The sequence below is a fragment of the Macrobrachium nipponense genome, chromosome 7 (assembly GCF_015104395.2).
Source record: "Macrobrachium nipponense isolate FS-2020 chromosome 7, ASM1510439v2, whole genome shotgun sequence".
Classification (NCBI taxonomy): Eukaryota; Metazoa; Arthropoda; class Malacostraca; order Decapoda; family Palaemonidae; genus Macrobrachium; species Macrobrachium nipponense.
Genome location: NC_061109.1, coordinates 104,688,233 through 104,703,063, shown reverse-complemented (window position 1 = coordinate 104,703,063; position 14,831 = coordinate 104,688,233). Strand labels below are relative to the sequence as shown.

General features: G+C 36.0%; 1 protein-coding gene and 1 long non-coding RNA gene across 13 annotated transcripts in view; one reads left to right on the top strand and one right to left on the bottom strand.

The window, feature by feature from the left end:
* LOC135217423 (uncharacterized) overlaps nt 1-14,831 on the bottom strand; it is a 625,282-nt gene that overhangs the window by 203,239 nt on the left and 407,212 nt on the right. The window lies entirely within an intron of this gene.
* The window catches only part of LOC135217422 (mucin-2-like), a 463,906-nt gene that overhangs the window by 439,093 nt on the left and 9,982 nt on the right, over nt 1-14,831 (top strand). For 8 of the 12 annotated variants that reach the window (XM_064253279.1, XM_064253275.1, XM_064253277.1 and 5 more), the window contains 6 exons: nt 1,935-2,131; nt 3,280-3,405; nt 7,629-7,718; nt 8,219-8,290; nt 8,815-8,871; nt 9,459-9,545. In XM_064253279.1, coding sequence (XP_064109349.1) covers nt 1,935-2,131; nt 3,280-3,405; nt 7,629-7,718; nt 8,219-8,290; nt 8,815-8,871; nt 9,459-9,545 — 629 coding nt within the window. The remainder of the gene's footprint in view (nt 1-1,934; nt 2,132-3,279; nt 3,406-7,628; nt 7,719-8,218; nt 8,291-8,814; nt 8,872-9,458; nt 9,546-14,831) is intronic. The other 4 variants (XM_064253274.1, XM_064253278.1, XM_064253280.1 and 1 more) reach the window with 4 other exon arrangements.

The following is a 14,831-nucleotide window of genomic DNA, read 5'->3' as shown; positions in this document are numbered from 1 at the left end:
GTGCCTTATGTAGAGGAACTTTGGAGAAGATGGCGTCGGCTTTGTCAGAGCTCAGGGCGCGCCAGTTAAGCTGCTTTTGTTAGGCCTATGGGCAGGCTGGCTTGGACGTCTGTCCTGGGTCAAAGACTGTGCTGAACTGAGAGCGTCGTCAGGCGCAAATCTTGGGTGTTGGGGCAGCATTTTCCCGCCATGGGCAGGTCATCCTGGAAACAGACATACGGCCAGCGAATGTTCACAGGATAAGGGATCTTATGAGTAGGCCTAAGAAGTACCTAGCTAGCTACACACTCCCCTTGGGATACGTCCCTAATGCTGAATGAGTTTTTATTTCCCCCGCTATTCCGACTGGTGCCGGACATGCCTATGTCTGGCCTGAGTTTTCCCTGCTAAAGTCAGCTGACACGAGAAAAAATGGCTGCTCTTCTAGCAACTAATTAGAAATTAATGATACTGGGAAGACGAGGCAATCAAAATCCGTAAATATATATATATATATATATATATATATATATATATATATATATATATATATATATATATATATATGCATACATTATATACTTTTCCTATATGTGTATAGATATCGGCTTCAACAAGAATACAGTACAGTAAAACCCCTCTTTGTATACAATGAAAACACTATAAATATCACATTATAAGATACTGGAATTAACTAAAAAAATAAAACACGAGAGCAATTAATCTGTGAATAGCGAACAACCGATAAACAAATACCCAATTGGTGAAAGAATGGAAATAATGAACATGATAGCGGTTCTAAATACCACTAACAGGCACTTACTGCAATAAAGGTTTAACCCACTCTTTTTGGAAATTTCACAGAAAGGGATTATAGTTTCAAATGGACCGAATCCCAAATTTGTGAGCAGTACTGTTTCACGGTGACAGACACACCAATTTCTCATAGTCTTAGGCAGCGGTTGGCTGAAACTGGAAGGTTTTGTTCTCTTCTGCAAAGTGTATAGTTCGTAGAAAAGCATGTGAAATAATGTGCAGACATTAACTATCACCCAATGTTAAATTACAGTAAACTGGTAATAAAATACAATTTATACTGAAGTCAAATAAGAAGTTCAATGGAAACGTATGTTAATATTGCCAAAAAATAAAATTACACATAAACGCAAACGCAGAAAACACTGTAGTCTGAAGAATAAATCACCAGGAAGTGTAAAATAGTCCAACAAAACAAAGAATGCTTAAATAAAAAACAAAATCTTAAATCTGACCATGGATTCAAGATGTACGTATTCCATCACGACCAATTGTAAAGTGATAAAAAATATATAAAAAAATCCAAGAGCTTCCAGAACGTACAAGACCGTAACCCCTCTCGCTAATACAACGTAACTGAATATCTTCCTTCACATAAAATATAAGTGGAACTGCTGTAACAATAATAATAACACTGTAATGATTACATTACCCATAGTAAATAAGTTACTTCGTGAAACTGGGCCTTCCATCTTTATTATCATGTTGTTATATACTGTATTCTAAAAACTATCATTTCCTTAATAATTTTTATTGAATAAAATTTCCATGCAGGAATTACGATAGGGCAATGGTAACAGTTTTACGACAAAATGTATACATTACAACTTTCGGATACGCGTATAATGTTTCATGTAAGGAATGAATGTCATAATAGGTATTTGGGGCATTACCGGGGCATATACGTACATAAAGAGCTGCATATCTGTACAGCAGTAGCAATCATATAACCTAAGAGCGTCAGTCTAGCTGAGCTTCCAATATCACGTGTAATAAGACAAAAACTGCCTGAAAATTTGAATCTGAGAAGAATGCCCATAAAGGAACTCTTTATTACCTTAAAAAAAAAAACATGAACTTGCATTATAATGTAATCTAATGTACTTCCTCTGTAAATGCAGTATTAAAACCTATTGCAGGTCGAAGGTACATCAGCTCTTTACAGCGTACGCCAGTAACTCCACCCGCCAAGCCCTCTCAATCTAGACCGTCATCACGTCCTAATTCAAAACCACCATCAAGGTCTCCTTCTATCTGTAGCCGACTTCAAGAGTGCTACAACACCGTCCAACCAGAAAGTGTCACAGCAGCTCTAAGAACAGATCTTGATAATAAGGTAAGAATCCAAGGCAACTGATAGACATATACATATTAATAAAGAAAACAAAAATCCAGTCACCCATAGTACTTCATACAGTACAGTGGAAGTCTATCATGTATAAAAGTTTAATTCTTTTAATAACTAATGATTTTTCAATATCTATCTATCTGTCTATCTTTATATATATATATATATATATATATATATATATATATATATATATATATATATCATACACACTAGAGGTGTACCGGATGTCTGAAAATGGGATTTATGAATGTGGATATCAATTTTTTAAAAGTTGCGGATGCGGATGTGAATGCAGATATCAATCTTTTAAATCTGCGGATGTGGATGCAGATGCGGATATTTGATGACCATACCCTCGCGGATGCGGATATGGATACTGATACTTTGTAAATCTAACAAATTTAGATATATATAATTGTTAAAGACGAGTTTACGCCACATTATTCAAAATCATGTGTTATCCCATAATATTTGATGTACTAACTGAAAGTAGAAACATAAGTGATACTCATGTATGCGTGTGCATACTTTTACATGAACATACAAATGGTAACAGCGATACATGAACGTTTTAGTTGTCTTGGGACAAGGTTAATTCATGCTCATTGCATAATAAGGGTAACAAAACTCAAAGCCATTCTTTGTATTAGAGAGAGAGAGAGAGAGAGAGAGAGAGAGAGAGAGAGAGAGAGAGAGAGAGAGAGAGTTTCCTTAAAAAAACCTATACCTTGCCTTTATGATTACAACTAAAACAAATACGCTTTAAAACAAATATGCTAAAGAACTAATGTACTGTATGAAATGTGTAATTGTGTATCATGTGTTCTGTATAATAAAACGAAAAAGCCAAATTAAACAAAAAAAATTACTTTTAGACAAGGTATGAACTATCGAACACTGAGCAGGGGGTGACATCCACATATCCGCATTCTCAAACTGCGGACGCGGATGTTGCTTGCAATGTTAATGCGGATGCGGGTCTGGATGAGAATGTTAAGAAATTGTCGATGCAGATAAGAATGTGGATGCAGATTTATAAAAAATGCAAGAATCTGCGGATGCGGATATCCGATACATCTCTAATATATACAGTATATATACTGCACTGCATAACTTTATCCACTATTTTTCAGGTTCTTGATATTGCCAGCCAAACAAGAGGATTTTGCGGTTGTAAAAATAATGATTGTAGCAAGTCTCATGTTAAAAGAGTAGCAGATGGCAAGTACGAAATTTGTGGGAAGAATGTTTATGTCAGGGTAAGTAACAGCTGAGGTGGGTAGCCATTATAAAAAGTATTAAAGAACTGTAAGGGGCGCCTCTCATATGAAGTGGGCAAGACAATCCCGTATTATAAACTTCAGTTATTCCCAAAGTATGTTCTCTTCCTCACAGTGAAAAATTATTCCAATTGTATTTTTATTAAAACGAGAAACGCGCCTCAAAATTAGAAAAAAATAGCATGTTTAGTGGTTGTTGAATCTTAATACAGTATCAGTTAGGGAGTGCTTTATTAGTTACCCAGAACTTTTCAAGTAATGAAAAGTGTCTGAAATTATCAGGTGAAGAAACTTGCTATAAAATATATGATGATTGAGGAACACTGAAGAACGTAAATGTAGCATTCTTGCATAGAAGTAGCTACACTTCCTTTCTTCGTGTTAAGAATGCCACAAAGAACACACAAAATATCGCCTTTACTTTAGAATATTTTAGAATGCAAATAGAATTACTGAAGCCAATACATTACGACAAAACCTTAATAAAAATAAATATGTCGTTTGCAGATAGGCGACATTAGATAGACATAAATTTTTAGATTAATAATTTAGCATTTAGGTAGTTTCTAAACAATTACGATAAAGTTCTGATTAAAATCAGATAATGTGCTAATCAGCATGATAAAAAAATTATGGACAATGTTTGCTAGTCTAAGTGCTCATTGAATGTTGTACTGTATTGCATTGTTCAGCACTGTAGTGCATGTTAAAAACGATTCTTCATCACAGCAATTAACTATGTGGAAGCTGCAAGTACTGTAGTGTGTGTACAGTAGTCAATTCTGCATGGTTATCGTAGCACTCGTAAGGCATAAAAAGTCTGCAGATGCATATCATTCTTTCAAAAAAAATCTGAGGATATTAATGCTTTGAATTGTTTACACAAAGTAAAAAAAAAAAGAAAGTTACAGCACATTACTCATAAAAAGAATGCTTCTGCAGATTATACTAATGCTGGACTTGTGTATTAGCAGTTTTAGTACTGTACCTTTGTAGTAAATGTGTAATACGAAGCATATTGTCTGTAGTACTGTTTGTTTCCTATTTTTTCTTAACCAAGTTTATTCCATATCAGTGCAGTACAGTAACTTGAATAAGCTTGCAAATATGTCTCAAACTAGACAATGTAGCTTACCAATTATAGTAAGATAAAGACTGGTATACCATACTTTTTCATTATATTAAAAGTTTCAAGTACATATCAATATGAAATCATTCAAAAATGGGCAAAAATATAAGACACCAGATAAAAATATTACTTCATTTGTCATATGGCAGTCCCCGAGTTACGACAGAGATCCTTTCCTACGGCTTGGTTAAGTCGGATTTTATCATGAGTCAGTTCTTAACATTAGATAATTTATACAAATTAAAAAATTAAAAATTCCTTACCTTTAATCCCGTGGTTGGCTTGAGCACTGGAAGGGGCATTTTGAAGGATGTAGAGAAAGGCTTATAGTGATGAGGGAGCTGGCGATGCAGGAGATCCTGCAGAAGGTGCTGGATAAACAGGTACAGGAGAAACTGGTTGATGTGAAGTAGCCGATGGAGCTGGAAATACAAGTGCTGGGTAGTCTGGGTTAGGAGAAAGTACTGGGATCACTGTGTTTGGAGTGGGTAGATGGTGCTGCAGATTGCTTCTTGAAATACCGTTCAAGGCTAGACTGGACGGTTATTTTTTTCTTCTCCTTCAGTCTCCCTATAAAAACTGAACCAATCCATGACCCCTCCCTCTAAGTATCTTGATGTAGCTTTCAAAGTTGGGGTCCTCACCCTCGAAACATGTCATCACTGTCTCTACCAGGGAAAAGTCCTTTACTCCTACTAACCTGGGCTGAGGGACTGGTGCCTCTTTCCCCTCCTCGATCATCTGCTTCTCCAGCTGAATGAGGTCCTCATCAGATAATTCCTCTCCATGGAATTCCAGTAGGTCAATGACATCATCAGCATCCACCTCCAAATTTAGCTCCGTATGTATTCCAACAAATTTGTTGGTGAAACTTTCGAGTGTCCCCTCAAAGCCCTAAAAGACATTCACAAACTGCGGACACAGTTTCTTCCATGCCCCATTCATATTTGTATGCTTTACCTCATCCCAAACATCTGCAATGTTCTTCATAGTTCCATAGAGTCAATTAGTGCCTCAGTGGCATGGTTGGTATGGTATTAGCATCCCACCTCGGTGGTCGCGGGTTCGATTCTCGGCCATTCCATTGAGGAGTGAGAGATGTGTATTTCTGGTGATAGAAGTTCACTCTCGACGTGGTTCGGAAGTCATGTAAAGCCGTTGGTCCCATTGCTGAATAACCACTGGTTCCATGCAACGTAAAAGCACCATACAAGTACAAACATAGAGTCAATTGCTTGTTGCTTTCAGTGACCTTCACATTAGGATGCATATCATTCGATTGTGAAGGGTGTCCAAGGGTATCATCTAACGAAAGCAAAACCTCAAAGGGCAGACCTAAAAACAATTCTGGGCTCGGCCGTGTCTAAGGATATCGTTCCACTACTGGCACAAAGTGAATATCAAACCAGATATGAAGTGTAACCCAGGCCCTCTTTAAAGACTTACAATGACAGGGAGATGAGATGAAAATCTTTTTGAGTTCCATGGATTCTCAGCCAAATATGCTAACAAGGGCTTAAGCTTAAAAGTCACCACTAGCATTACCCCCAAGAAATAAAGTGAGTCTCTCCTTACTGATTTAATAGCCTAGTGCCGACTTCTCCTGCTTTGAATGTACGTACAAATAGGCATATGCTTCCAAAATAAGCCTGTCTCATCTGCATTAAACATTTGCTCGGGTAAGTAACCCCTTTCCTTGATTATTTCAGCTAACTCACTATGAAAATTTTTTGCTGTTTCTCATCAGCATTAGCAGTTTCACCTTGCACCCTAAGATTATGCATATTAGCACAAACCTTAAAATGATTAAACCAACCTTTACTCGCCATATTGTTCATTTTCACCCCCTTCCACTTTTCAATGCCTCATGTAACCTTTTAGCCTTTTCTTGAATCACAATAAGGCTCACTGGCATACAATGCTGATTCTGGTCTTCAAGCCAGATCAACAATACGTACATAACTTTCCATTTCAGCAATAAGACCACTACATTACTTATTTATAATGATCACCTACATAGGAGCAGCTCCTTTCACATGTTCAAGGATACATCCCTTTATGATGGTAGCGACCGTCGACCAACTATGTCTAGCCCATGTGAATGACTGATGTTGGTGGCGGTTTGTCCCTTTTGTGAGTGCTTCACTATCTCTAATTTCACTTCGATCATGATGGCTTTCCTTTTCTTCAACAAACTGCCATTCAACTTGGGAGTTATAATAAAAGGTAAAAAAGCTACAAAGCACTATGCGCTAACATAATGAAAGCGCGGTCTAATACAAGAACAATGTACCACAATGGCACTTTACAGAGTACCAACTGACACGGTCTTCCTCGCTTTCCCTGTATTCCTATGCAGCACTGAACAACAATAACAAAAAGTAGTACAAGCTTGTGTCCCGTACCTACACAGACATTGCGTCATACCATCGGGGCACACTGTATGTCAGAACCAGATTCATTATGAATAACGTCGTGAGATCGGATTGATGTAAGTTGGGTGCATCGTAACCCGGCAACGGACTTATATGCAATTTATGTTGTAACCACTTCCATTAATTAAGAAAAAAAATTTTCTTTTAGTATATTTTGTATTCTCAATCTAATATGTTGGCTTATATAAATTTCTGTTAATTAAGATATCCAGACTACGTCTGTAAAGGCCTAACTGAATCACCTGGATATACATAGCAGAAAGGAACTTCTGAAGAACTCGATAATTACGCTTTCTCAACCATATGGAGAGATTTTAGTGTCAAAAAGTCTCTCATATTTGTGCTTGACGTTGTTTCTGTCCTATTTTTTGTGGATTCTTACTGACTTTGAAATTATCTAGACCAAGGGGCTTAGCATGATGTGGATATTTAGTTCCTGGGATGTGAATTCAAGCTTGAACACTACACAAACATATACATTATAAAATCCTACACTCAAGTCATGTCTTTTTTCCAAGTGTAATTGGAACATACTCAAAATTCCATTACATTACATATTATTGAAAAACATACTTGTAAGCTCCTGTGATGGTATAATTATTTCACTGTATTACAGTATTTCCTTTGCTATCATATAGAAAAAGTCACCAGGACAGTGGGTACCCGAAGTGATACTTCAAGATCGTGTGGTCTACAAACTGAAGTTCAATCCAGCTTATTCACCAAAAGTAAATTTACACTGTTTAATTGTATTCTCAAATCATAAGGAAAGGAACAAAAGTTTACAGTATGTTGCATCTAAAAATTCAACAATACATCAATGGAATCATTACAAGCAAAAATTCATATAGTCATTCTATATTTTCATTTACTTTTGTAGTTAGATTTTAATTTGCTTTTTATTTTCTCTGACTAGTTTTTTGTTCTGTATTGTCTGATCCAATGAATTATTTTTCCCCTTCTCATTTAATGTTCAAGATGAAAGTTGACCATAATTCTTGTGCATGGAAAGTACTGACCTTTATTATTAGTGCATGACATTCCATACTTTTTGGAAAATAAAATAACTTTGAAAGTTATTTCATAATTACGTGGAATGAAATGGAATATAATTTATTTAACTATCCTTATAAATTCTCCTATCTGCACTGCTTGTATTTCCATGTACTGTTTTAAACTATTAGTTATCTCTTGTCTCTCCTCAAATCCATGATGGTAAACAACCAAGAAGTCTGCACAGAGGCATCGACTTTCCTCCAACTCAACCCCACGAAAGGTCCACTTCCCTCCTGAACTTGATGTAAACACTTTCTTCTATGCTTTTGTTGTCTTTTGTGTCTTATATGTAAATCTTGAATTGGAATACGTTACTGCAACTGCTTGACAAAAAACAGTATGAAATGTTATATTGGTATAATGCATAGCTTCAGTGAACTGGATTAGTATTGACATATTGAAGGTTATTATGTTTAAACATGATTTCCTCATCATGAATAAATATAATAGCTCTCGTAGTACTATACATCCAGTAAAGCTATGGCTACGTTTATATCTCTGTGATCTTGGTTTTTCAAACAGATGTACTGTATGGTGTATTCCAAGTAATTTGATTTTTATTTGCTTTATACATTTATTTATTTTTACATTATCCTTAAAGGTCTCACAAACTTTATGACACAGTTGTTTTCTCATTTAGTTTGAGCAACACAGTACAGAAGCTGTGCAGTCCTAAAATATTTCAGATAAAAGTGTCAGTACACGGAAAATAAGCAATTTAGAATATACACTCTGTTAAGGATTTTTCCTAATTGCATCTTTACACAGAGGTGCGGACTACCTGATACGACATCTGCGATGGTCAACTCCTCTCTAGAGCCCTATGTAAACATTTTCTTTCTTTTGTTGTTGTACTTTTATTTTTGTAGATTTTATTTTAAGTTTTAGAATTGTATGTTTTTGTAAAGAAGTCCTGAATTAAAAGTAGATAGCATAGAATCATAAAGCTTCTAATACCATAACCAAGCTTAACATTTTTAAATGTCCTTATAACATGCTATGCAGCATGAATTTTTCCTAAATTTTAAAATATGTGCATGCGTAGGATTTAGGTACAGTACCTTTTATATGATTCTGTATTACAGAATCAGATATGTATAACAGAATGAACTCTTACAAAGTAGATTTAGAAAGTTTAGAAAAGAGAAGCTTGTATGCCTTCCCTATTAGTCTATTCTTTTGTGCCGAAATGTGGCAATATTGACATTTTTACATTTGATCATCTTTTTGTGGTATCTCAAGATTTATATTTTTATTTTTCCATTTTATATTAAATGCTAGCATTTTTCATATTCTGCACTTAAGTAGCACAAATGCTTGTAAATAGTAACACTAGGAACGAATGCAGACTTGTACCATGCTGTAACACTAATACTATTACCATCAGTTTAATCAATCCATGTTTCTTACAGCTACTGAAAGGAAAGCATGTTATGGTTCGTGTTGGTGGTGGCTGGGACACCTTAGAACACTACCTCCTTCGACATGATCCGCAGCAGGTAACTTATAATACGTCCTATTTACAAGTCATATCTATGAGACCAGTCCTACTAAAATTCTAGCTTACAATACTATATTTTTAAAAAAATTTTGGAGAATACAAACCATTACCTTAATAAAGCCTTTCACCTCAGTACTGCATCTGTACTTTAAAATACACACCAAATTTTCCTATCAGATTATGTCAGTTCCAAGCTGAAATGGTTATACACACACATGTGAGGGAGAGAGGACTTGAATGTAAGACACTTGTTTGTTTGCTATAGACATGAAAAGGGATTTTGACGTAGGAAAAATCTATTTCTGGGCAAGGAAGCCGTGTCGCCCAGTGAAATACGTTCCTTTAGCGCTATTTCTAAAAGGGTGTCGGTAGGAATCTGGGGCGAGTGAAAAACACTACCACAGCAGCCTCTCCAATTAGCCTTTTCCACATCAAAACCCCTTAGAAAAGGGGAGCGGAGCGACACGGCTGAGCCCAGAAATTAGTTTATCCCAAAACTTTCCGGAACACTGTAGTATGTATAAAATCTAATAATTCAGCAAGATGAATGAAATAAAAAGTATCACTCACTAATACAACGCCATCTGGTGAGGGGGAACTACACTTGAATCAATCATAATAGGAAACAGCCTTCATATAGAAACAACACTAACTGTTAATATATTACAATAAACTTTGATCCTGTTATATCTCTGAAGTCAAGAGTGAAAGTCACTGTGGACAAGGTTATTCAACCCAAGTCCTGGTGAGTGGATGCAGAACAATATCCAAATGTCAGTCTGCTATTGGATAAATATGAGATATAATTGTGCCTTTTTTTCAATGAAAAATAACTTGTCAACGAAACACATTAGTATATATATTGTAAACTGAATGACATTTGAAGCAATTTGTGGCCCTCAATTCAGTTATGCTACAATATTATTCAACCCTCAGAATAAGATTGCTCAGTGTATAAGTGAGAAGCTAATGAGTACGTAAACAGTATTACTAGTATTGGTTGTTCCTGGTACGTATCTGAAAAAGAGGCCACAATTGTTGTGGTATTCCAACTGAGACCAGTGAGCTGGAATAGACCGAAGATAATGTGGAGTTACCTAAGGGCCATAGAATGTGCTCAGTAAAGACTTTTTTTAGGTGTGTAAAATATGATAGCGAGGTAGCCATTTGTAGAAAAGGGTTACCTCACTATCTCTCACTGCCATCACCATATTTTTCAAAAGAATACTGAAATACTTTTCCTATGTGTCATCAATTGAGCAAAGATATTCATATGTCAAGCAGTATAACCTAGTATGAGTGAAGTTGTAATGATAGAAATAATTTATTTTAAATATATGACAGTATCCATGGAAATTGGTGGACTGGAAAACTGAATTGGTTTTCATCTTATCAAGATGTTAAGTTAGCCACTCAAAGTTGAGATTTTCTGTGATCAAGTGTACATACGCAAGTACGTAACTGTGTGCAGTTGCATAAGCTCAAATTGCTCTGTTCAAGACCGGTACTGCAACGCTAGAGGGTAAAGGAATGTAGCTCCCCTTATATTCATTTGAAATGACGTATTTCTCCCTTGTAAAAGGGAACCAGTACTATATGGGTACAGTGTAAGAACCAGTATAGGGGTCCAGTATAGGAATCAGTGCCGGTTCTAACTGTTATGGAAGGATGACAACTGGGAATAAGTTGCTTTTACAATATATCCACCTACTGTTAAGAAGAAATATTAAAAACCCCCTAGGAGCCAGCCTTTCCCTCAACCCTACCTACAACAATAAAGATTTAACCATCTCCAATGTCAAGTACCTATTCCAGCTAAGAATTAGCCTAGGCCTATATGGTACATTTATATTAGCCTATAGTTTGAATGATTAGGTACAGGCTAGTCTGAGGTAATTGTCCTAAAATATATAGTAGCCTCCGAATGTTTAAGTCAGGACAATTGACACCTCAATACTGTATACATATACAGTATGGCAAATACACGAGTAATAACAGTAATATTATCATTGATATTCATACATTGCAAAGTCACCATAAACAAAAGCTTAAGTTTTCTTAATATGTACGAAATTTCATTAGTCATTTAATTATTGCAAGAAGTCAATTACTTACTGTACTGTTCAAGACTTCACAAAGACAAAGCAAGGCAAACAGAGGAGCACTGGGTGTGAATATTTGAAGGTAGTATAGCTCATTCCCATTGCACAGCTTTGAGTTTAATTCATAAAAAAATATATAGAACACCCAAAAAATAAAAGAAGTCTGTCTCTTCTCAGCAAGACTGGTGTTAATGGTTATTAATCTGCTTACCTTGATAAGTAATGTTTTGCATGAGGGTAGGCATAAATAAGGCAGCTATTTCAGGTTTTGAATTAAAGTACAAAGAAGCTGCAGAGAATGGTAAATAAGTTTGAGAGTGTTTGCAAGAGAAACTTAAGATTTGATGTGCACACAAGTTAGGTTAAGAGGGTAAATGGAAACCCAAAAGATGGAGTAATGAATGTTAATCCAGACTGAATTTCATAGGGAATTATGTGCCATGATACCTTTTGTTGCTGTACTAAGAAGGCACACATACTCGGAAAGGTAATCTCGCCATCAACTCTGTGGAGACCAGGGAGGCAGATGGAGTATCTGACAGGAAAATCAAAATCAGTACACAAGGTTCATTGGATTAAAGTATTGATTTGATGTTGTGATGATCTGTATTTAAAAGAACACATCTTGCAAGTGGATAGAAGCAAAGACTTTCCCTTACTAATTCAGCAGAGAACATACTGTATTGTCCTGAAAAAGATCTGTTAGGTATTAACTGAGGGACTCAATGGTTAAACAAATGAAATTCTGTGGGTTCTTAATCTTGCTGACAATGGAGACACTACTGTTAAATCCTAATGAAATTTTTCAGTAATTGGTGAGCCATCATGAAATTTCATTAGTGAAGCTAAATAGTACCTAAAATACCATATTGAACTCAATTTATTCATTACCAAAAACTTCTCAATTATTCTTGTTGTAAACTGAATATACTATGGAGGGAAATCATTCTATATAATTTGCATTCATCCACAGAGATCCCCTTTTTATTTGTTTTCCAATAATTGATGCACACCATGTTACTGGACCTAAGAATGAATGTATGTATATGACTTACATTGTAAAGATAAAATTTCCATCATGCTTCCTTCCAGAAAGCACCATCAGAGATCATGAAGTTGGGAAATGTCTACCTTGTCAACCTCTGTTAACATTTGACACAAAGAGAGCAAGTTCTGCAGTCTGTCTCTTTACTATTGCTACTTTTATTATCCTATCCCAGGAGAATGGGATATATATTCTATGAACAGGAAGGTCATATATCACCAGAATCTAGGAGGAATCAAAATGGATGTATGTGATAAAGCCCTAAGATCCTCAAAGGAAAATTACTCAGAAAGATACGACTCAACCCTCAATACTTTAAAAAATTTGTTAAGTCCTTGTGGACATCACCAAATCGTGGATGAAATGTGGTCTTTCCATGCAAGATTTTACAGGATGTTGTACAGCTCTCTTATCATTTCTTGTAACTACAAAATTCAAGTAACATCTCATTGTTTGAGTATCATGCAGGTTTGAAAGTTACGACTTTATTAGTATATGCAAAGAACACCCTGGAAGCTTAAAACTTTCTGTCCATACATCTTTTGAACCTTTATTAGGCTGTCAGCATCAGATGGTGAAGGGTAACTCAGATAACACCTAACTGCCTTCAAGAGCAATTATCATCCTGACATACCAACTAAGTAATTTCTCCAAAGGTTCAAACCTCTATAAGCTACTTTTGATAAGTTTAACCAAGACGTGCTGGATCTTCATTTTTCTGTTTGGAGCGTACATTGTTAGATGTTATGGGGAATAAAAAAAGAAAGGGGATTTTCTTGCCTCCAATGCAGGACCTCAAGAGATCAGTGCCATGACTTTAGTCCCAGAGGAGGATTTTATTTCTCAAATGTCAAATTCTCTATAATTAAACTTTTAACCAAAGTAACCACTTGGAACTGTCAATCAATATTTTCTTTTTCTTTCAAATGTGCTAACATGTTCCTGAGCGAGCCTGTGGTGGCAGTCAGTATGGTAATCCTAAGCTAATTAAGCTTTCATCTCATCTGTCATCCAACACCATGGCTGTAATGTCTCTCAAAATCAAGTAACTGTTAGTATTAGGGCTGTTGCCTTGTATAATAAGGCGCCCTATGAGGTAATGTTAGACTTGCGATAATCTTACGCTAAGTCGGTTGGTTATAGGCTACCTGATTTATTTATACATATGTATATGGATTCATATAATTATGATCAATATATGTGCACTTTATACAACTGATTCACATAAACGACTAATCTAATAAGTGATTAATCTAGGTGCACTTTAAATAGATTCCTAGTGCGTACACGCAAAGATATATTTCGATTCTGTTATTTATGATCATTTATATAATAGATTCCTAGTGCGTACACGCAAAGATATATTTCGACTCTGTTATTTATGATCATTTATATATAGGATACATGATACTTTATATATAGGATACATGATACTTTATATATAGGATACATGCCCGAAGTTATACTACTACACATTTAACTAGCGTTCGAACAACTTTTCGTCCATTACACAGTTCCAGACAACCACCTATAGCCAAATGAAGTGGCCAATTCCAAATGGTTAAAACAAGGGGAAAATTGCCTGGTCAGGGTCCAACGTTCTATTTTGCGCTCATACTTGTTCTCTGCATCCTAAGCCACACGAATACGTTCCCGATGAATAAAATCATCCCCAGCACGAGTCCTTCGCCAGGAACGTAGAGTTGAATATCCTTCTGGTCGTAATTGTCGGAAGTATGTCCCTTTTGTAGTTGATTTCTGACAGCCGCCGGAGCATTTCGCATTAAAACGAGATTAACGACGGGATACAGGTGTCGGTCGAAGAAGTCCATGAGATAAGCTTGTTCACTTATGATGGTGCTTATTCATTTCACATTGTAGGCGGTTGTTACTTGACTGCCGTCGTCCGCAGCAACGAACGATTTTTTGAAGTTGCGATGTGAAACTCTCGTACTGCAGGATACTCTAACCAGGTTCCATTAATCAGCCTGCAAGTGAAATTATACTTGTCACAAGGGCAAAGTAAATTCAGACAACATCAAATATGGGAGGGAGAAAGCCATTAAGAACCAGACCTTAAGACCTTAACCCCATGAATTTCGCTGATATTTTATGGGAATTCAAAATAGTTCAACCT